Source organism: Lethenteron reissneri, chromosome 42 (assembly GCF_015708825.2).
Source record: "Lethenteron reissneri isolate LAM-NWPU_2019-01 chromosome 42, ASM1570882v1, whole genome shotgun sequence".
NCBI lineage: Eukaryota > Metazoa > Chordata > Hyperoartia > Petromyzontiformes > Petromyzontidae > Lethenteron > Lethenteron reissneri.
The window spans coordinates 6,686,739-6,708,274 of NC_083820.1; the positions used below are offsets into that span (position 1 = coordinate 6,686,739).

General features: G+C 47.7%; 1 protein-coding gene across 1 annotated transcript in view; it reads right to left on the reverse strand.

Moving 5' to 3' along the window:
* LOC133352868 (putative DBH-like monooxygenase protein 2) overlaps nt 1-18,606 on the reverse strand; it is a 41,956-nt gene extending 23,350 nt beyond the window's left edge. Inside the window, exons 1-4 of the mRNA XM_061568846.1 lie at nt 18,264-18,606; nt 17,340-17,486; nt 12,745-12,930; nt 883-966 (exon numbers count right to left, since the gene is read on the reverse strand). Coding sequence (XP_061424830.1) covers nt 883-966; nt 12,745-12,930; nt 17,340-17,486; nt 18,264-18,551 — 705 coding nt within the window. The 5' untranslated portion in view covers nt 18,552-18,606. The remainder of the gene's footprint in view (nt 1-882; nt 967-12,744; nt 12,931-17,339; nt 17,487-18,263) is intronic.
* Nucleotides 18,607-21,536: the final 2,930 nt, after the last annotated feature.

Consider the following 21,536-nt stretch of genomic DNA (forward strand, 5'->3'; position numbering starts at 1 on the left):
AAGCTCTTCTCCCCCCCCCCCCCCCCAAAAAAAAATATAAAACATGCTTCAAATCGCTTTAAACTATTGTCATTGTAGTGCGTATTTAATGTGCCGCTGCACTCTGATGTTGTAGGAGAAAACATTTATTAAAAGTCGATTTAATTAAGTAGAACGTGTTGTCTATATTTATTTAAGGTTGCGCATTTTGATATGACGTCACATTTCTCAACCCCCCCCCTCGTCACACATCGTTACAAAGGTCTGACCCCCCCAGGTGCGTGACGTCATTTATGGACGGCCCCTTATGTGCAGCGCCGTACATTTAGACTGCAGTATGGTGATTACACGAAGTGACTTTATTCAACACAGCAGCTTATTCTCTTGTATAGCTTTTCAGTGCTAATGAAGGTGCCTGGTCCATCCAGGACCTATTGTGGAGTTTCATGTATTCTAAGACAATGTTACGATGCTGTAGTGTTCATTGTATTGATATTCGAAGTATTAGCAGATGCTGTATTTTGTACTGTTTTTCCATTGGTTTTACCTCATTAACTACGTCTGAGTTGGATGTTCACCCTGGCTCTGAAAGTTTATTGAATGCGAGGTTGACTACTCGGATAGTTGTGCAACGCAGCCCACAACGAGACCGAGACAATAGGTTTACACGGGGCCAGCTGGATATCTTTGATCAGAATCTTTACGTAGACTGGAGCGGTCAACTCAGCCTGAAATTAGTACCTTGGTGCGGTGTGTAAACATGGCCACTCGGGAGTCAAAGAGGGCCGGAGGTGGTGCTGGCCACCCACCCCATTCATAGGTGCTCGCTAACAGCACTTGCCCCAACGGTCTCTTAAAGGCTATACAGGGGATCTTTGTCTTTGTGTGTGTAGGGAACCCTACCTTTACGATATGATGTTTCTTGATCAGGTTCGGTAATTGCATAACATTGCACGCGTAGTATGTTTGATCTGAAGGTATCAGGAACTGAAAGCACAAACACGTACTTTTAGACAACAACAAAAACTCAACACATTGTCAATTACACATTCGTTGTAACACAATTAAATGACTAAACAGTTAGCGCGTTGTATTCAGAAATTAAATTTCCATTGATCAAGCAGGGATGATGAGGGGCGACACGGTGGCGAAATGTTAACTACCTCGCCTGGTATAATAGAGGTCGTCGGTTCGATCATGACGCTAAAACCTGAATATTTGCAGTTTGCATTTTTCTCCGGGTCCTCCGGTTTCCCCCTTCACATTTATAAAACGTGTTTAGAGTATTCGGCTCCTACCAAATTTCCATGTGATAATCCACTTCGTTGAGCTATCATTTGTGATTCTGAAAAAGAGCTATTTAGCTCAGGGGGCATTACCTGCTAAAATAAGAAATATATTTAAGTAGTTTTATGATCGTGGGTTGAGATTACTCAGACCAACGATCGGCTGCGATGTGGCCAGCAGATGGCAGTACCGCCAGTGGATTTTGTGAATCTGCTTGCGTGGTTTTGTTCAATCATCCCCTCGTGCATGGATTTTCTCCAATTCGACAGAATGTCAACAACAAAAAACGGTCATTAAATACGAATCGCGAAAGGCCTTTCCAGGGAGGCAAATACGTTAATCCAAAGGTTCAATGTTATGGCAAAACACACCATTATAGCGAACTAGAAAGAGCATTCTTCCCCAACACTGCAGGAATGGGCCAATAAACCACCAAACATGGAAACCCCTTCACTACCTCTCCTCCAGTGGGCATTGATTATTAGGAGCATTCATTGGAACATGAAGGCACTCCTCCCCCTCTCCCCTTTGTTTCTTCACCGACAGGGGTATTATTACAGCTTATGAAGACACTAGGTGGGTTGTAGAGTTAATTTAAACAGTTTTATTAAAAACATGCGGTTTAGACAGGTTTCCATTGCACTGTAATCCGCAATGTGTGTTGTGGTGGTGGTGTAAACCCCATTTCACATCCGTTGTGTTGTGTTGTGTACCCGAATCGTTCTGTTAATGAAAAATATATATACTTTTGGGGAAGAGAAAAAAACACACGAATCACCCAAACAGCACCATGTGACCTTCTTGGGAAGGTATTGAGACTCGGGATATCTAAATGTCCCAAATCAAATGGGTATATCACAGCACTGTCACACGAATATTGTCATCTTCCTGCTGGGACGCCACTGTGGTGAGATAAATTCACTCGCACGGGTTTTTTTCTACACACTTTTATTGAACTTGCCTGTGTTGTCTGTTTATATTCTTTGGAATCTTTGACGCTTCATATATCTTCGGATCGACGAAGCCTAATGAGCTGACATTTTCTACACAGACTTTGCCTCCTCACGTAACAATTCAATATTTCATTTAAAAATACAATCCAGGTCCTGCCTATTATGGTCCTATTCGTATTAACTATATTTTACTCATTATTAGTTCTGTATTTGACAATTTAATAATCCTATATTTTACAAATTAATAATCCTAAATTTGACTAATTAATAATGCTACATTTGACTAATTATTGCTACATTTTACCAATTAATAATCCTACATTTGACTAACTAATAATCCTACACCCCCCCGACACCTTTTGAAATCACGAATGTTCTCGCCCACCCACGACTGCAAACGTCTGAATCTTCGCTTAAAGCTTTCGTGACTGCAGAAATTCATATTTTTTGCAAGCGAAAAGCAGACCGCGACGTGATATCCATTACATTAATGCGTGTGCAATTTGTAAGGGCGCAGTGACACAACATTTCATTTTAAGGTTATAATCCCTTGACGTCCTTTTTTTATTACACGCTTTCTATTAACTCACTCTGTTTGTTGTTGTCGCCATATCCTCAAATCTTGTAACTCAATTTTAACCCACTTCCCAATGTGGTATCGACTGCAAACTTGGTATACTTATGTCATACTGATGACAATACTATATTCTATCATTAAAAAATTAAAACCATATTTTTATATGTTATGTTTCGGCTTGGGTCTAATTGTATTGGTTTAGCCATGTTTGTTTGTTGTAGTACAGAGTTAGACTGATGGCCTTAATCCAAGTTGTCTTGTGGTTGTTGTTGTTTGACTTGCATCCCACTGGGATTTTTGCACACAGCGTTGGTGTACGGTGTTTTTTCTGCAATATTTTGCTGTCTTTTCTTGGATTTTCTGTTTGCACTTAGTCACATATTCACTTTAAGATGTTTTTTGTTCATGTTTTAGTTTTTTGTTTGTTGCGGTTGCACCCGATTCAAGAGCCGAATGGCTCACAGGGCTATCTAACCTATATAATTCATTTTTTGTCTGTCTGTCTGTCTGTCCGTCCGTCTGCGTACGCTCCCTTCCGGGGGATTTAGCTCTCGGACCGTGGGGTTCGCCGAGATTAAATATTGCAGGTGGGCACGCCCCCGGCCCGCGGTAAACTTAGGCATTTCCGATTTTTCGTCTCTAAACTTTAAATCGGACCGATTATCGATTTAGTGCGATTTCTCTTTATTTATTTATTTAATCCTTTATTTATTTATTTAATATTGCCGGCCGGCGCGGGACCACGGCGGTTGCCCCTGGCAACGGGTAGCAACGCCTTCGCTGCGGGGTGGACGCCATTTTTAATTCCCGTAAAAAATATGCGCACGCATTAACACGCGACTCTGAGGTAAATTCATCAAAGTTTCACGTCCTCTTCACTCCCCCCCCCACCCCAATGTGTGCAATTACTATTATAGGGTCGGTAGATAATAAAATTATAGCGATTAGACAGTATTATTGTAGCGCGGGGGGGGGGGGGCGTAACGGCCCCAGTACCCAGCCTCAGCCGGGTGGGCAATCTAGGCGAGGCCGGAGGCTCTGCACGGTACTAGGCCTCGACACACCACACGTGTCAAGCGACGACTTTGTGGTATAAACTCGATATACCCAGCGTTGCCCGGGGGAAAAATACATTTAAAATCTTCTGAAAACTTTAAAACATAACATACCAATGAAAATACAACTGTGTAATTAAAATTATAAACCCTGACCGCGCCAAGAATCGATTCTCTGAATCGCGAAAAGAAATCGAAGGTTGTAGATTCATTTAGAATCGCCTTATTTCCGTTTAATATAAGTTGGTTATAGAGTTGATATAAACTGCTACGAATGGGAAATATCCGGCGTTGACCGGGGCAAAAATATTATTAAAAACTCCTGAAAACTTTAAAACATAACATAACAATGAAAATAAAACTCTGTAATTAAAAATGGAAACCTCCTATGCGCCAGGAATCGATTCTTTGAATCGCGCAAAGGAATCATCGAAGGTTGTAGATTCCTTTAGGATCGCCCTTAACATTTCCGACACACACATTCACACATTTAGCTTTTACATTTAACATACAAAACGTCAGCATGTACTGCTGTCATCATAGGCAAAAAATGTATACACCCTCAACACTCTCCCTCACCACTCTCCCTCACTCATCATCACCACTCACCCTCTCCACTCACTATCACTGACCACTCACCACTCACCCTCACCACTTACCCTCACAACTCACCCTCACCACTATTCCTCACTACTTACCCTCACCACTCTCCCTCACCAATCACCAATCACCCTCAAGCATACTTGGCGACACGTAAGTAAGTTTTTAAAACGGGAATAGGGTGAGTGGTGGTGGTGAGGGTGAGTGTTGAGGGTGAGTGGTGAGGGTGAGTGGTGATTGGTGAGGGTAAGTGGTGATTGGTGAGGGTGAGTGGTGAGGGTAAGTGGGGAGGGTGAGTGGCGGTTGTTAGTAGTGATTAGTGAGGGGTGAGTGGTGAGCGGTGAGTGGTGAGGGTGAGTGTGAGTGGTGAGGGTGAGTGGTGATTGGTGAGGGTGTGATTGGTGAGGATGAGTGGTGAGGGTGAGTAGTGAGGGTGAGTGGTTGTTGTGAGGGTGAGTGGTTGTTGGGAGGGTGAGTGGTGAGGGTGAGTGGTAAGAGTGAGTGGTGAGGGTGAGTGACGGTTGTGAGAGGTGATTAGTGAGTGGTGAGGGTGAGTGGTGAGGGTTAGTGGTGAGCATGAGTGGTGAGGGTGAGTGTTGAGCGTGAGTGGTGAGGGTGAGTGGTGATTGTTGAGGGTGTGATTGGTGAGGATGAGTGGTGAGTAGTGAGGCTGAGTGGTGAGGGTGCGTGGTGAGTGGTGAGGGTGAGTGGCGGTTGTGAGTGGTGATTAGTGAGGGGTGAGTGGTGAGGGCGAGCGTGAGTGGTTAGGGTGAGTGGTGAGGGTGAGCGGTGAGGGTGAGCAGTGAGGGTGAGTGGTGATTGGTGAGGGTGTGATTGGTGAGGATGAGTGGTGAGTGGTCAGGGTGAGTGGTGAGGGTGAGTGGTGAGCGGTGAGGGTGAGTGTTGAGGGTGAGTGGTGAGGGTGAGTGGTGAGGGAGAGTGGTGAGGGAGAGTGGTGAGGGAGAGTGGTGAGTGGTGAGGGTGAGTGGTAAGTGGTGAGGGTGAGTGGTAAGTGGTGAGGGTGAGTGGTGATTGGTGAGGGTGAGTGGTGAGGGTGAGTGGTGAGGGAGAGTGGTGAGGGAGAGTGGTGAGGGAGAGTGGTGAGGGAGAGTGGTGAGGGTGAGTAGTGAGTGGTGAGGGTGAGTGGTAAGTGGTAAGTGGTGAGGGTGAGTGGTGATTGGTGAGGGTGAGTGGTGAGGGTGAGTGGGGAGGGTGAGTGGCGGTTGTTAGTGGTGATTAGTGAGGGGTGAGTGGTGAGGGTGAGCGTGAGTGGTGAGGTTGAGTGGTGAGCAGTGAGGGTGAGTGGTGATTGGTGAGGGTGTGATTGGTGAGGATGAGTGGTGAGGGTGAGTAGTGAGGGTGAGTGGTTGTTGTGAGGGTGAGTGGTTGTTGTGAGGGTGAGTGGTGAGGGTGAGTGGTAAGAGTGAGTGGTGAGGGTGAGTGACGGTTGTGAGAGGTGATTAGTGAGTGGTGAGGGTGAGTGGTGAGGGTTAGTGATGATTAGTGAGGGGTGAGTGGTAAGGGTGAGTGGTGAGTGGTGAGGGTGAGTGGCGGTTGTGAGTGGTGATTAGTGAGGGGTGAGTGGTGAGGGTGAGCGTGAGTGGTGAAGGTGAGTGGTGAGGGTGAGCGGTGAGGGTGAGCAGTGAGGGTGAGTGGTGATTGGTGAGGGTGTGATTGGTGAGGATGAGTGGTGAGTGGTCAGGGTGAGTGGTGAGGGTGAGTGGTGAGGGTGAGTGGGGAGGGTGAGTGGCAGTTGTGAGTGGTGATTAGTGAGGGGTGAGTGGTGAGGGTGAGCGTGAGTGGTAAGGGTGAGGTTGAGTGGTGAGCGGTGAGGGTGAGCAGTGAGGGTGAGTGGTGATTGGTGAGGGTGCGATTGGTGAGGATGAGTAGTGAGGGTGAGTGGTTGTTGTGAGGGTGAGTGGTGAGGGTGAGTGATGAGGGTGAGTGGTAAGAGTGAGTGGTGAGGGTGAGTGACGGTTGTGAGAGGTGATTAGTGAGTGGTGAGGGTGAGTGGTGAGGGTTAGTGGTGAGCATGAGTGGTGAGGGTGAGTGTTGAGCGTGAGTGGTGAGGGTGAGTGGTGATTGTTGAGGGTGTGATTGGTGAGGATGAGGGGTGAGTGGTGAGGGTGAGTGGCGGTTGTGAGTGGTGATTAGTGAGGGGTGTGTGGTGAGGGTGAGTGGTGAGTGGTGAGGGTGAGTGGTGAGGGTGAGTGGTGAGGGTGAGCAGTGAGGGTGAGGGGTGATTGGTGAGGGTGTGATTGGTGAGGATGAGTGGTGAGTGGTCAGGGTGAGTGGTGAGGGTGAGTGGTGAGGGTGAGTGGTGAGAGGTGAGGGTGAGTGGTGAGCGTGACTGGTGAGTGGTGAGGGAGAGTGGTGAGGGAGAGTGGTGAGGGTGAATGGTGAGGGTGAGTGGTGAGGGTGAGTGGCAAGTGGTGAGGGTGAGTGGTGATTGGTGAGGGTGTGATTGGTGAGGATGAGTGGTGAGTGGTGAGGGTGAGTAGTGAGGGTGAGTGCTGAGCGGTGAGGGTGAGTGGTTGTTGTGAGGGTGAGTGGTGAGTGGTGAGAGTGAGTGGTGAGGGTGGGTGGTGAGGGTGAGTGGTGATTGTTGAGGGTGTGATTGGTGAGGATGAGTGGTGAGTAGTGAGGGTGAGTGGTGACGGTGAGTGGTGAGGGTGAGTGTTGAGGGTGAGTGGCGGTTATGAGTGGTGATTAGTGAGGGGTGAGTGGTGAGGGTGAGCAGTGCGGGTGAGTGGTGATTGGTGAGGGTGTGATTGGTGAGGATGAGTGGTGAGTGGTCAGGGTGAGTGGTGAGGGTGAGTGGTTGTTGTGAGGGTGAGTGGTGAGGATGAGTGGTGAGGGTGAGTGGCGGTTGTGAGTGGTGATGGGTGAGTGGTGAGCGGTGAGGGGTGAGTGGTGAGCGTGAGTGGTGAGGGTGAGTGGTGAGGGTGAGTGGTGAGGGTGAGTGCTGAGTGGTGAGGGTGATTGGTGAGAGAGTGGTTAGTTTTGAGGGTGAGTGGTGAGGTTGAGTGGTGAGGGTTAGTGGAGAGTGGTGAGTGGTGATTGGTCAGTGGTGATTGGTGAGGATGAATGGTGAGTAGTGAGTGGTGATGGAGAGTGGTGAGTGAGAGTGGTGAGGGTGAGTGGTGAGGGAGGTTAGTGAGGGAGGTTGGTGAGTGGTGAGTTGTGAAGGGTGAATGGTGAATAGTGAGTGGGAGTGGTGAGTGGTGAGGATGAGTGGTAAGGGTGAGTTGTGAGTGGTGAATGGTGAGGGTGAATGATGAGTACAGTCAATATGCACTGCTGTTATCATACTAGGTACCACCACCACAATATGTACTCCTCTCATCATAGCAGATACCACCACAGCAGTATGCACTGCTGTAATCATAGCAGGTACCAACACAGCAGTATGCACTGCTGTAATCATAGCAGGTACCAACACAGCAGTATGCACTGCTGTAGTGATAGCAGGTACGACCTCAGTCGGTATACACTGCTGTAGTGATAGTAGATACTGCTATCGAGTTGGTAGATACCGCTATAGTATATACTAAAATAGTCAGTATATACCACTACAGTCAGTCAATACTGCTACAGTCAGTATATACTACTATACAGTCAGTACATACTGCTACGGTGAGTAGCTACTAGAGTCAGTAGATACTATTATAGAGTGAGTAGATACTGCTATAGATTTTGTAGTTACTACTATAGTCAATGGATACAACTATAGAGTCAGCAGATACTATGCAGTTAGTCGTTACGAGTATATAGTCGGTAGATACTACTGCAGGCCCAGTAAATACTATTTTGGTCAGTAGTTATTACAGTCACTAAATACTACTACACAGTCAGTAGCTACTACTGGCTCAGTAGATACTACGGTACAGTCAGTAGATACTACTACAGAGTCAATAGATACCACTTCCTCTGTTGTATGTAAGGTGTTGTTAGTATATATACCTACGAGGGGTAAAGATATTTTTTGAGGGGGGGGGGGGAGACCACAATTTTCGGAAACATTTTGACATCAACTATTTACCCCACACTTTCTACAACTTTTTGGACTTGTGAAAGCCTCTTATATATTTGTTGGTGGAGAAATGTACAAACAGCCCACCGGGCTTTGACAATACCTTAGTATCTGTGTATATATATGTAAGATTTTTAAGAAACATATTTTTCACCCGGACAAAGCCGGGTACTTCCGCTAGTACCTAATAAATGAACTTGAACTTGTCCACGCTCAACTGACGTTGGCTGTAAATCACCACGGCCCCTTACGTTATGGCAAGCTTCGGGGCCACTTCCTGGAGTCGTGGAGTTCTACCATTACTCGTACGGTACATTTCATTAAAGCGTGTTTAAAAAAAAAGTATTTTTTATATGTTACTTATTACTTCTATGTCTCAATAGCGTTAAGGAGATAGTGTAACATGAGGGTTCTGCCTTTGTAATGAGGGTTGTAAGTTGACGCCGAGGAGGGGGGAGGAGGCGCCTCGCCCCCCATGTGGAGTGACGTCACCCGCTAATTATTATTAATGGCGGGGGTGTCCATTTGGAGGACGTCACCTTATAATGATGATTAATGAGGGGGGCTGTTTGATATGGAATGACGTCACCTGCTCATGATTATTAATGTGGGGGGATGGTGCTCCATGTGGAGTGACGTCACCTGCTAATGAGGGGGGGGGGGTCCATGTGGAGGACTAACCTGTTCATGAATATTAATGAGGGGGGCTGGTCGATGTGGAATGACGTCACGAGCGTTAAGGACATTCCTGGGTGATTTAGGAGGTACTGTATTAGAATTTCGGCAGCCTACAGCAGCCTTATGCAGCCAGCCATGGCTGCAGGGTTTTGGTAGTACATGTTGTTTATGCCATTTATTGTGAAAATTTCGTCACAATTCCTATGATTGCTTTTTCATTGCTTTCATGGCTTTATTTTGGTGATTTCGAAAAGTGTATTGGTTTAGCCATGTTTGTTTGTTGTAGTACAGAGTTAGACTCATTGCCTTAATCTAAGTTGTCTTGTGGTTGTTGTTGTTCGACTTGCAAACCACTGGGATTTTTGCACACAGCGTTGGTGTACGGTGTTTTTTTCTGCAATATTTTGCTGTCTTTTCTTGGATTTTCTGTTTGTACTTAGTCACATATTCACTTTAAGATGTTTTTTGTTCATGTTTTTGTTTTTTGTTTGTTGCGGTTGTACCCGATTCAAGAGCCGAATGGCTCACAGGGCTATACCTAATAAATGAACTTGAACTTTGATTTAAAGCTTTCGTGACTGCAGGGATTCATCTTCTTGGTTCTTTCGGTAAAGTCACGTAGAAGGGAAGTAATAAAATAATAAAAAATAATAAAAATAAAACAATAAAATTATTCTCACGACGTTTCGGCCACAACGCAAGCAGCCGTCCTCAGGTGAAAACCAGGTCCGTCGAGGCGACAGAGTCTGAATGAAACAGCACACGAGCTTGGAGCATATATATAAGCTGGGCGCATTGACAAATGAATTTGCATATCAAGAGGAATTTAGCATATTTATGGGAAATGCAGGAATGTGATTAGTACTGCATATGCATGTGCATTATGCAGGATTAACAGCATCAAAGGGAGCTGCAGTTGCTGCTGCTGCAGTTTCTGCTGCTGCTGCTGCAGTTTCTGCTGCTGCTGCTGTAGTTGCTGCTGCTACTGCAGTTGCTGCCTTATCCATTTAATATAACACTATGTAGGTAGAATAATACATAGTGTTATATTAAATGGATAAGGCAGCAACTGCAGTAGCAGCAGCAACTACAGCAGCAGCAGCAACTGCAGCAGCAGCAACTGCAGCAGCAGCAGCAACTGCAGCAGCAGCAGAAACTGCAGCAGCAGCAGCAACTGCAGCAGCAGCAACTGCAGCTCCCTTTGATGCTGTTAATCCTGCATAATGCACATGCATATGCAGTACTAATCACATTCCTGCATTTCCCATAAATATGCTAAATTCCTCTTGATATGCAAATTCCTTTGTCAATGCGCCCAGCTTATATATATGCTCCAAGCTCGTGTGCTGTTTCATTCAGACTCTGTCGCCTCGACGGACCTGGTTTTCACCTGAGGACGGCTGCTTGCGTTGTGGCCGAAACGTCGTGAGAATAATTTTATTATGTTTTATTTTTATTATTTTTTATTATTTTATTACTTCCCTTCTACGTGACTTTACCGAAAGAACCAAGAAGATGAACTTGAACTATTCCAAGCTCCTGCAGAGAGGGCTTCTCGGTGCACTACGCCATGCACACCCCCCCACTGATGTCCCCATATCTAGTCAGTAGATACTACTATAGTCAGTAGATACTACTGACTTGTATGTAGGTTGTGTAGGCATATATAGTCAGTAGATACTACTATAGTCAGTAGATATTACTGACTTGTATGTAGGTTGTGTAGGCATATATAGTCAATAGATACTACTATTGTATGTAGGTTGTGTAGATATATATAGTCAGTAGATACTACTGACTATTGTATGTAGGTTGTGTAGGCATATATAGTCAGTAGATACTAGTGACTATTGTATGTAGGTTGTGTAGGCATATATAGTCAGTAAATACTAGTGACTTGTATATAGGGTGTGTAGGTATATGCCTACAGACTACATTTCTTTTTGGGGGGGTGAAATTTTTGTTTGGGGGGCGACAATTTTTGGAAACCTGTTGGATCAACTTTTTACCCTCACATCTGGGGGGTGAGGCCCACTTTCTTCAACTTTTTGATTCAGGCCTTCTGAAAGGCTCTCATAATTTAGTTGACGGACAAACGGAACGCCGGGCTTTTATAATACTTTAGAATAATTTGAATCAATTCGTCAACAATTTTGCGTGTTTTTTGGGGGAGAAATACACATTTTTGGAGTAGTAGTTAGTGTCTGATTGTCGATAACAATTGCTAAAAATCACGGGTTAATTATTATATTCATTGAAAACATTTTCCTGACGAAGACACGCTTCATGAACTAGTGAATAAATAAAATAAGTACAACTTTGCTAGCAGCCAACCAATGATCAATGAGTATGACGGTGAGCTTGTTGCACAACTGGCTCAGTTTAACTCGCATAGACGCACTAATGTGTCAAGTCATTGCGGAAATTTTCATTTGGAATGTAAGAACCATTGCACAACGCATTTTTTGTTCACATGCGACGCCGCGTGACAGCGTACTTTGCAGTTATTGTGCGCACGTGTTATGAGACACTGTTAAAGGCATTTACGCTTATTATCTGATTGTGAAAAGTTCCAAAAAATTCTCACCTAATTTGCATGAAAAGTATTTGAATGTATCTGCCCCAAAGTTTTGGAACCACCTCTAGTTTGGTCTCTTGGTATTTCCAGCCTGCTGTCTTCTCTGTGCTCATTTAAACTGACGATTCACATCACTGATGTCCTCTACCCCTCCCCCCAATGTGTGCAGATTCCACTGACTCTATTGTATGTAGGGTGTATAGGCACCCTACACTGACTTGTATTATTGTATGTAGGGTGTGTTGGCATATATCGAGTCAGTAGATACTACTAAAGTTGAAGTGTGAATATTATTTATTACATAATTACTTTTTTTTGGTATCTGTATTGGTAGAATGCCTTGGTGTGGTCGCCCTCTGAATAAGGGGAGCTTCTTTTTTCAATCGGCTTCACTCGGGAAATACACTTCTCATTCTGATAAAACTAAACTAAAACTAAACAAAATTTTTTACCAGGTAAGGCCTACTGAGCTATATAGTTATTTTTCAGAAGCGACCACAGACGATAGCTCAACGAAGTAGATTTTTACCTGGAAATGTAAAACAGCCAAATACTTTAAACGCTTGACTTTGTCGAGGGGAAAACTATAGGACCCGGAGAAAAGTCCACGCGACCACGGGCAGAAGATGCAAACTCAAAATATATCACGGAATGGCGCGCACGCCTGCGATGCGGTTGTGTGTACTTTTAAATGTGCCAGGGTTTAGTGGGACAAGCAGGGAACATCGTACGTGACAGCCCCAAACACAGTCGGTGTAATGGCAGTACAGCAAGGAGGTTGTCAATGCAATCTACTGAACAAACATTGGAGTGTCAATCCTGCCCCCTGAAGGATCTGATTCCCGACCAGTTGACCACAACAATCCAATGCAACCGGATTAGACGGGGGCCCGTCGGAGTTACACAAGATGCATCCGACGCCGATATATATTTTATCACAATCATCGTCATCATCCGTAAATTCGCCATCAATCCACACAAGCGCAGGCTGCCCGTTGCCTCACCTGGCTCTGCACCGCGTCGAACGTGGAGTAGTTCTGCGGCAGGGGCTGCTCGGTAGGAAATCCCTGCCTCAGGAGCTGGATGCTCTTGGAGCCCCGCGTGTCCGTGCTGTGGTATGGGACGTCGGTCATGTTCTCGCTCTTCGGTTTGTCTGTGCCGTAGGCCCAAATCAGGCGCACCGTGTCCTCCTGTGTGTCAGCCGTGCGTGCGCGCATTGTGTCGGAGTAGCATGGGGAGCCGTGGTGTCGCGGTTAAGCGCTACGAAACGCCGGCGGCACGAGTTAAACTTGTCACCCATCAGTGACGATTATCTAAACCGGTCATGGGGCCCTCCTCTGGGTTGACTCAGCCTTAAATGAGCACCTGGTGCGGTGCGTAAACTTTGCCACTGGGGGAGAAAAAGCCGTCCGGGCGTTATGTTGGCCACCCACCCCCTCGTGTGCCGTTCCAGCCTTCAGAGGTGCTCGCTCACAGCACTTGCCCCAACAGTCTATTAAGGTTATGCTGCGGGATCTTTGTCTTTGTGTGCATGTACACATATGTGTGCGTGTGTGTACACGTGCCCAGCAAAACAACCCCCTACCACCTCGTGGTGCCGGACGGGCAACGCTGTCGTGGGCAATGCCTTGGGGGGAGGGCCAATTCAGATTGTCCTTTCCCCTCATGGCATTTGTAGCCGCCACAGCGGCCAAATGGGGCTCTGGATAGGTGAGAGGCGCTGGTAACCCCTCCACCTTGAATTAACTACCACTAAACTACGAGGTAAATATTTATTAAGTTTGTTTCAGTTTCATTTATTAGGTGTAGCCCTGTGAGCCATTCGGCTCTTGAATCGGGTGCAATCGCAACAAACACAAAACATAAACATGAACAATAAAACATCTTAAAGTGACTATGTGCAAACAGAAAAATCCAGGAAAAAACAGCAAAATATTCCAGAAAAAGCACCGTACAACAAAGCTGTGTGCAAAAATCCCAGTGGGATGCAAGTCAAACAACAACAACCACAAGACAACTTAGATTAAAGCCATCAGTCCCGGGGGGACAGGCATCTATGACGTCTCCTGGCCAAACCCCATTTGGCGGAGCCAGGAGACTGAATCCTTACCCTCGGGGCTCCTCCAGAAACAACAAAAAACCACTGTGTATGGCCACGTGGAATGTTCGAACGCTCACTGCGGAGGAGAGTCTGCCACTCCTCTGTCGGGAGCTGGACTGGTACCGCCTTGATTTCTGTGGTATTCAGGAGGTCCGTTGGACCGACTCTGGCTCCTGCCACCATGAGGGGTGGACAGTCCTCTACTCGGTGCAGAAGACTGACAAACAACAGGGTGTGGCTCTTCTTCTCAGTAAAATAATGAAGGGGGCGTGGGTGCATGGTGGTGAGGTGTGGGAAGCTGTAAACCCCAGGCTACTTTGGGCTCGCCTTCCCATCAACCAGAGGTGAGGAGTGGTGGTTACTTTTGCCCCCACTGAACACGAATATCCGTGGAGGGATGCAGGCAAGGCCGATGAGTTAGATGCCTTCTATGACGTCCTGTAGCAGGTGCTGGCTAAAGTGGCCCCTCCGGATCGAGTCATCTTGTTGGGTGACTTCAATGCATGAGTTGGTCATGATGCTGGCACCTGGTTTGGAGTAATTGGAAGGCATGGGCCGGATCAGCTCAATAACAACGATAGAAGGCTGCTAAATTTTTGTACAGGCCATGGGCATTGGCGCATCCACACCACATCATGGATGCATGCCGGGTCCAAGCAAGAACATCTGCTGGACTACGTAGTGACAGAACAGCGGATGCGGACCCGTGTCCTTGACACCAGGACCGACCATGGAGCTGATCTTCCCACTGACCATCGACTTGTCATTTGTAAGATGCGCCTGCCATTCTTCCACTCCGGTGGTGGGTGTACACCCATGACCCCATTCAAACCCTTAGTGGCATGGTCTCAGCTAGCTGATGAAAGTTGCAAGCGAGAATTTCATCATCGCTTGTGGCTGGGGTTGGCATCGTCCCCGACTCCTCCTGATGTCGAGGGGACATGGGTGAGGTTTAGGACTGTGGCTCATGCAGCTGCATTGGCTGCTTTGGGTACATGGTCCAGACCTCCCCAGAGACCCCTGGCTGACAGAGGAGGCGTTCAAGCTGGCTGAGAAAAAGCGACAGGCCCACTCTCATAGGCTACAGCATCCCACGTCGGAGAATGAGAAGGCTTACCGCAGCCTTCACTCGGAGGTTTGGAGAGCCGTGAGGCACTGCAAGGATGGGTGGTGGTTGCGGGTTGCTGAGGAGATGGAGTCTGCCTCAGTGGCCCGCAATCACAAATCGTTCTTTAACTTCATCAAAAAAGTAACCTGGAGCACCACACCTATTACCATCTTTCGGGGAAAGAACGGTGATCCAATCTCCGACCCCCTGGAACATGTTTGCAGATTTGCTGAGCATTTCTGTGAGGTCCTGGGGGAGGGGAAATCCCTCACCCAGAAAAACAACGTGGGACAAAGTGCGGATTACCCTGCCGATGCTGCGGTGCCTCAAATATTGGAAGAAGTCACCCCCTGTGAGTGGCTGGCTGAGGTGCCATCTGTGGAGGAAGTACTGAGGACGATCCAGAGTCTGAGACCAGGAAAGGCACCGGCAGAGATGATCTCCCAAGCGAAATGCTGAGGGAGGGTGGCGTTTGTGCACAGACTGCCCTACATGACATCATAACAACAGTCTGGACCACTGGATGGGTTCCGCAGGATTGGAAAGATGCCCTGGTGGTCCCCCTCTTTAAGAAGGGGGACCGCACAGACTGTAACAACTACAGGGGCATCTCACTCATCAGTGTGCCGGTAAAGGTCTTGGAAAGGATTATTCAACATCGCCTTGCTTGGCACACTAAAGAGAGGCTTGCGGAGCCCGAATGTGGTTTCAGGAAAGGGCGGGCCTGCACAGATTCCATATTTTCTGTCCGTCTGCTACAGCAGAGGTATAGGGAATAGGGAAGACCTACAGCTCTGCTTAATTGACCTGGTGAGGCCTACAATACCATCAGTAGGCCTGGGCTCTGGGTTGTTCTTCGTGCTTTCGGAGTCCCTGACCCTCTGCTCACGATCATTAAGCACCTTCATGATGGTGAGCGGGCCCGGGCAAAACTACATGGCCGGGAGTCAGAGCCTTTCCCTGCACACCTTGGGGAGCGACAGGCATGTCCTCTGGCTCCCACATTATTTAACATCTATTTTGACCGCGTAGTTCGTGAAGCCTTCAATAGCTGTACTGGGGGAATTTCCATTTGGTACAGATATATTGGGAGGCTGATCGACGCCTGGGTTTCGATCTAGGGATGGCTCCCTATTGGTCAACCACGTTATGTATGCCGATGATTTGGTAATAGCTGATCATTCAGAAGAGGAGTTGGAGACGCTGCTGCTGAGACTGGAGCGTGCCACTAAGAGGTGGGGCCTTACCATCAGCCCCACCAAAACTAAGCACCTGCCTGGGTATTTTGTACCATCGGACACTCCACCCCCACAACTCCCAATCGGTGATGGGGCAGTAGCGGAGAGAGTGGAGAGTTTCCCATACTTGGGCAGTGTGCTTATGCCTGGCTCCAGTTTAACAGCAGAGGTCTCACTCCGAATCAGTCGAGCGGCAATATATTTTCATCAGTTGCGTAACGCTGTGTGGAAGCTACCTGGTCTGTTGCTCCGCACGAAGCTTCAGGTCTTCTCGGCCACAGTCATTTCCTCCCTTGTCTATGCTTGGGAAACGTGGATCCCCCTAATGGAGCATCTTCGCCGGTTGGAAACATTTAGGCTGGCCTACCTACGATTCCTCCTGGGTTTAACCAGGCTGGATTGTGTGAGGAGCTCACAAATCCTTAAAAGATCTGGGCAAAGTCCCATCGATGAGCTCCTCCGGCAGGCAAGGCTGTGTTGGCTGGGTCATGTAGCCCGCATGCCCAGCCACCGCATGCCTTAACAGCTTTTGTTCGGCCGGATCGAGGGGGCTAAACGGACGTGGCACGGGCTAGAGAAGAGATGGAGTAATGTGGTACAGGAGGACGTGGAGCTGAGTGGACTTGCCGATGACTGGTACCAGCGGTGTCAAGATCGGCCTCTGTGGAGGAGGCTCGTGAAGGACGCTACTGGGCATTTGGAGGCAGTCGCCCTCCAACAACAACGGAGGGCGGAGGAGCGACGCTCACAACAACGAGCGGAGCGCCGGGTAGCTAAAGCACAGCAAGTTGGTACAGTAGGGGGCACAGGTGGTGCATCAGCCAGTCGTCTCAGTCAGTTGACCCGTGGCATCTGCGTCTGCCCCGTGACCTCGTGCCAGCGGGCGTTCGACACCTCACATGGCCTCAAGGTGCACTTAGCCTGGCACAAGCGTCGTGGTGACGTCACCGCCAATTAGTGGCGAATGGCGGTTGTTGTACACGTGTGTTTGTGTGTACAGGTGTGTATTTGTGTGTACACATGTGTGTGTGTGCACGGGTGTGTATACACGTGTGTACACGTGTGTTTTTTGTATACTCGTGTGTTTTTGTATACTCGTGTGTGTATACTCGTGTTTGTGTGTACACATGTGTGTGTGTGTGCAACACGCACGGTGATGTCCCTGTCGTTGGCGTCACACGTGCGCAGCGCGCGCACCACGCGCATGACCGTGTGGGTGCCGTTCTCGCTGAGCCCCACGAGTTTGTAGTCCTGGCTCGCGTCCCGCACCAGGCTCCGCTCCCCCTCGATGTGTGCGTCCTGATCGCCCGAGAAGGGGGGAGAAGGAGGTGAAGATGGCAGGGACAAGGATTCGAAATTAGGACGTGATGATATTTAATGCTTAACACCCCTAATAATACTTCAAAGCATGTTTGCCAGGTTCGTGGGAGTAGGGTTGAGAAATACAGACTCACACACGTGTACACATGTCTACACACACACACAAATACCCCCCTTATACCCTTAACAGACTGTTGGGGCAAGTGCTGTTAGCGAGCACCTAAGAAGGCCGGCACGGCACACGAGAGGGTGGGTGGCCAACACCACGCCCGGCCGCCTTTGTCTCCCCAGTGGTGATGTTTACACTCCACACCAGGTACTCATTTTAGGCTTTTTCGACCTAGAGGAGGCCCAGGAACGGTTCACGTGATCGTCACTGGTGTTGTCCATGCGCAGGAATCGAACTCGGGTCCCCGGGTTCATAGCGCAGTGAGCAAACTCCTATACTACCGCTCCCTACACACACACACGTGTACATACACATCTATACCAGCAGTATCGCAATGATGCTGTGATACATATGTTGGTGACTGTAATAATTACAAAGGTGATTGTGACGATGATAATGCTGATTATAATGATAATGGATGTGTGATCTTGATAACGATCATGATGATTTTGGTTATCATATATATTTTAAAAATCAACATCGCGACAATCACTGAGCATAAATCATGCATGGTGCTCAATGATTTTAGTGATTTCGTCCTGACACCGTGACCAAAAATCGAAGCCACATCGTTGCCTGTCACTCACCACGAGGTGGGTAGCGGCTGCGCTGTCCACCCATCCGATCACCACGTCAGAGCCGGCCATCATCCCCGTGGAGCTCAGACCCAGCCCGACCCAGCCCCGGGTGCGAACCCGAGCTTCCAGGACGATCTGGTCGCTGTCGAACTCCCACGAGATGTCGAAGTCTCCAGGAGCCAGAACCGCACTCAACGTGAGATTGGTCGTGGCGTTCAAAGCACAGGACACCTTCATCACCCCCACCATCATCATCATCACCACCACCACCACCGGTGCCATCATCTTCACTGACATCGTCAACACGTGGTGATGCACTGCCAGTGAAGAAGGACGTGAGGCCTTTATAAGATCGGCGGCGGTGGTAGCGGAGACAGACGAGGAAGTTGGGGTCACGGAGGACTTGGGGCGGTTACATATTTGGTGTTCAAACGCACGCCAGCAGGTCATGTAAATTTAGTGGGGTATAGTATTGCGGAACAATTTCTGAAATCCAAATGCATTTAAATGCATAGATAACATATTTATAGCATATGTGACCTGGGTGCGTGACTTCAAAAGTACAGTTTACACATTCGTTTCATTCAACCGATTGCAACACTAAATTTTACGTGGGTTTTTTTTCTCACGTGAGAGAAAGCACACGTTATTGTAGAACGTGAAACGCTTCACTCTGTCTCCATTTAAACGCCGCGATGGCACGCGTGCCTTGTAATCCAGCACGGTGGAGTCGAAGATTGGTGGACTGCACGAATATGTCATGGTCACCTTTCTACGTCATTTTTTTTCAGGTTCATTTATTTGGTATAGCCCTGTGAGCCATTCGGCTCTTGAATCGGGTGCAACCGCAACAAACAAAAACATGAACAAGAAACATCTTAAAGTGACTACGCGCAAACAGAAAAATCCGCGCAAACAGAAAAAAAAATGTCATGGCCGTGGGTGCCACTGTGGCGACGAACCTGCTATACTACCGCTATCTACACACACGCCTGGTATACAGGAGGTCGGGGGTTCGATTTCCGATCCTGACGCCCTGTATATTCGGAGTTTGCATGTTCTCTCTCCTCTTCTCCATGACCTCCGTTTACCCTCCACATTTATAATTAACATGCGTTTAGAGTATTTGGCTGCTGTACATTTCCATAAGATAAGCCACTTTGTTGAGCTATAATTTGTGGCCAGGTCGCTTCTGAAAGAGAGTTATGTAGTCCAGTGGGCCTTACCTGGTAAATTAAAATAGTAAATAGTTTATGAAGCAGCTAATAGAAGATGGGATACACAAAGCACGTGCTCCCTCAGGCACATTGATATGTTTCTTTTCTTGATTTTAAACTTTTCCAAAAATCACTCAAACGCATAGTAAATTCGCAATTCTGGATATATGCCCGGCAGTGCGTGTCTCGGGCTCGCCGGTGTGATGTACAAAAAGTCGCGTGGACGAGGTTGAGTCACTTCGTGTCCATCTCTCAAATTTCATTCTCGCGTGGTTCCCATTGGTGTTCACGGAGGAGCTCGTGCCCCTTGAGAATTCCGCACAGCAAGAAATGTCGACTGCGCAAGTGTCCGCGTGCAATCCCTGCGCCTCGGCGGAGAAGAGCCTGAGACACTGTCTAACATTCCCGAAAAATAACTTGATCGCCGATCCTACAGGAAAAACCTCCCAGTCTCAAATTCCCTCCTTCAACAACAACAAATTGTATGTTTCGAACTGCATAAGAAGATTGCACGCGAGATGAGGCTGTCTCCTGCACTGACGGACAATTAGGAATAGAGGGCAGTGTCATTGTTGTCACGATCTCAAATAACGCACCCACACAGGAATGCCACTGCCCAACTTCGATCAGCAGGGCGGTGGTGGCTATTCTGCACGTGGCTTGTAATCCAACACCCGGGACGCAGTGATGGGTCGGTGAATCGCTGCACAAATGTTGCGAAACTCCCTTCCAGTGGGCGTCAAGGTGGTGCAATAATAGCATGGCTCGGCCAGAAGAAGGCAGTACAGCAAGTTGACTGATCGCAATCTGTTTCCGGGATGTAGATTTGTTGCCCAATCTTACACGTGTGGGGGGTTTTTTTTTCGGGTGCTCCGGTTGTCCTCGCACATGTAAATAACTGCCATACATTGGCTGAAAACATATTTAAATATATAGGGGAAACGCAGAACTTGGGAAATTGTTGGCCCCACCGGATCATTGGGTGGTTGCTGCCCTTCCCGCTGGCCTGTGGTTCCTCCTCCTCGTGCCTCCTGGGTCATTCTCCCTCTTCGACAGTTAGCGAATACCGTGCGGCGGGTGACAAGTTGCATTTTTTTTGTATCTGTAGATGAGTAAGGTCCGCCCGTCGATGTAAAAAGCGTATTCCTGCGCATGTGCACAAAGGGGTGGCCCCGTGTCATATGGAGGCAAAAGCGAACGGGCGTAGTGCTGGCCACCCACCCCCACGTCCGTTAAGACTACACGAGGGATCTTTATCTTTGTTACTTCGTTTGGCTGCCAGTCTGTCGCCCAGTCTCGACCACCGTCTGCCCAAACCCACGTAATTTTTGAACCAGTCAAAACGAGACATCTAATTTGCGTAAGTTATGCAACCCCATGTCTCCCCCCATTCCGGCCTTCCCCCCTTCTCGTCTAATTCCAAGCCATTACGCCCCGAAGCTTGTTTTACTTACTATTCTGATTTTTTTTTCGGCCCAATTTGTGTCCTTGTATAATTTCTGAATCAGCTCATCGCAGGTGGGACACACAAACCACGTTCTGCCTCAGGCACATTGGTATGTTGCTCTTCGTGATTTACAGATTTTCAAACATCAACTGCAATTCATTATTCTGGTATCTGCCAGCTGTGTCTTTGTAGTTGTGCAGTCCCTGCAAGAGATGCCTTCTTCTTCAGGTATTTATCGAGCTTCCTGCGTGATGTGCAAATATCATGTGGAGACGGTTGAGTCACGTTATGCCCATCTCTCATATTTCACTCTCGCGTGTTTAAAACTTATGATTTTCACACAAAGTTGTAAAACTCCATATTTTATTTGTTTAACAGTTTTTTTTATTTTACCAGGTAATGCCCACTGAGCAATATAGCTCTTTAAAAAAATCGACTTGGCCACAAATGATAGCTCATCCAAGTTGCTTATCATGTGGACATTTATAGCAGCAACATACTCGAAATGCACGTTGACTCTAAATGTGGAGCGAAAACCCGGAGGACTCGGAGACAAATCCACGCGACCACGGGGAGAGACACGCGAACTCCAAATATACAGGCGTCAGGGTCGGGATT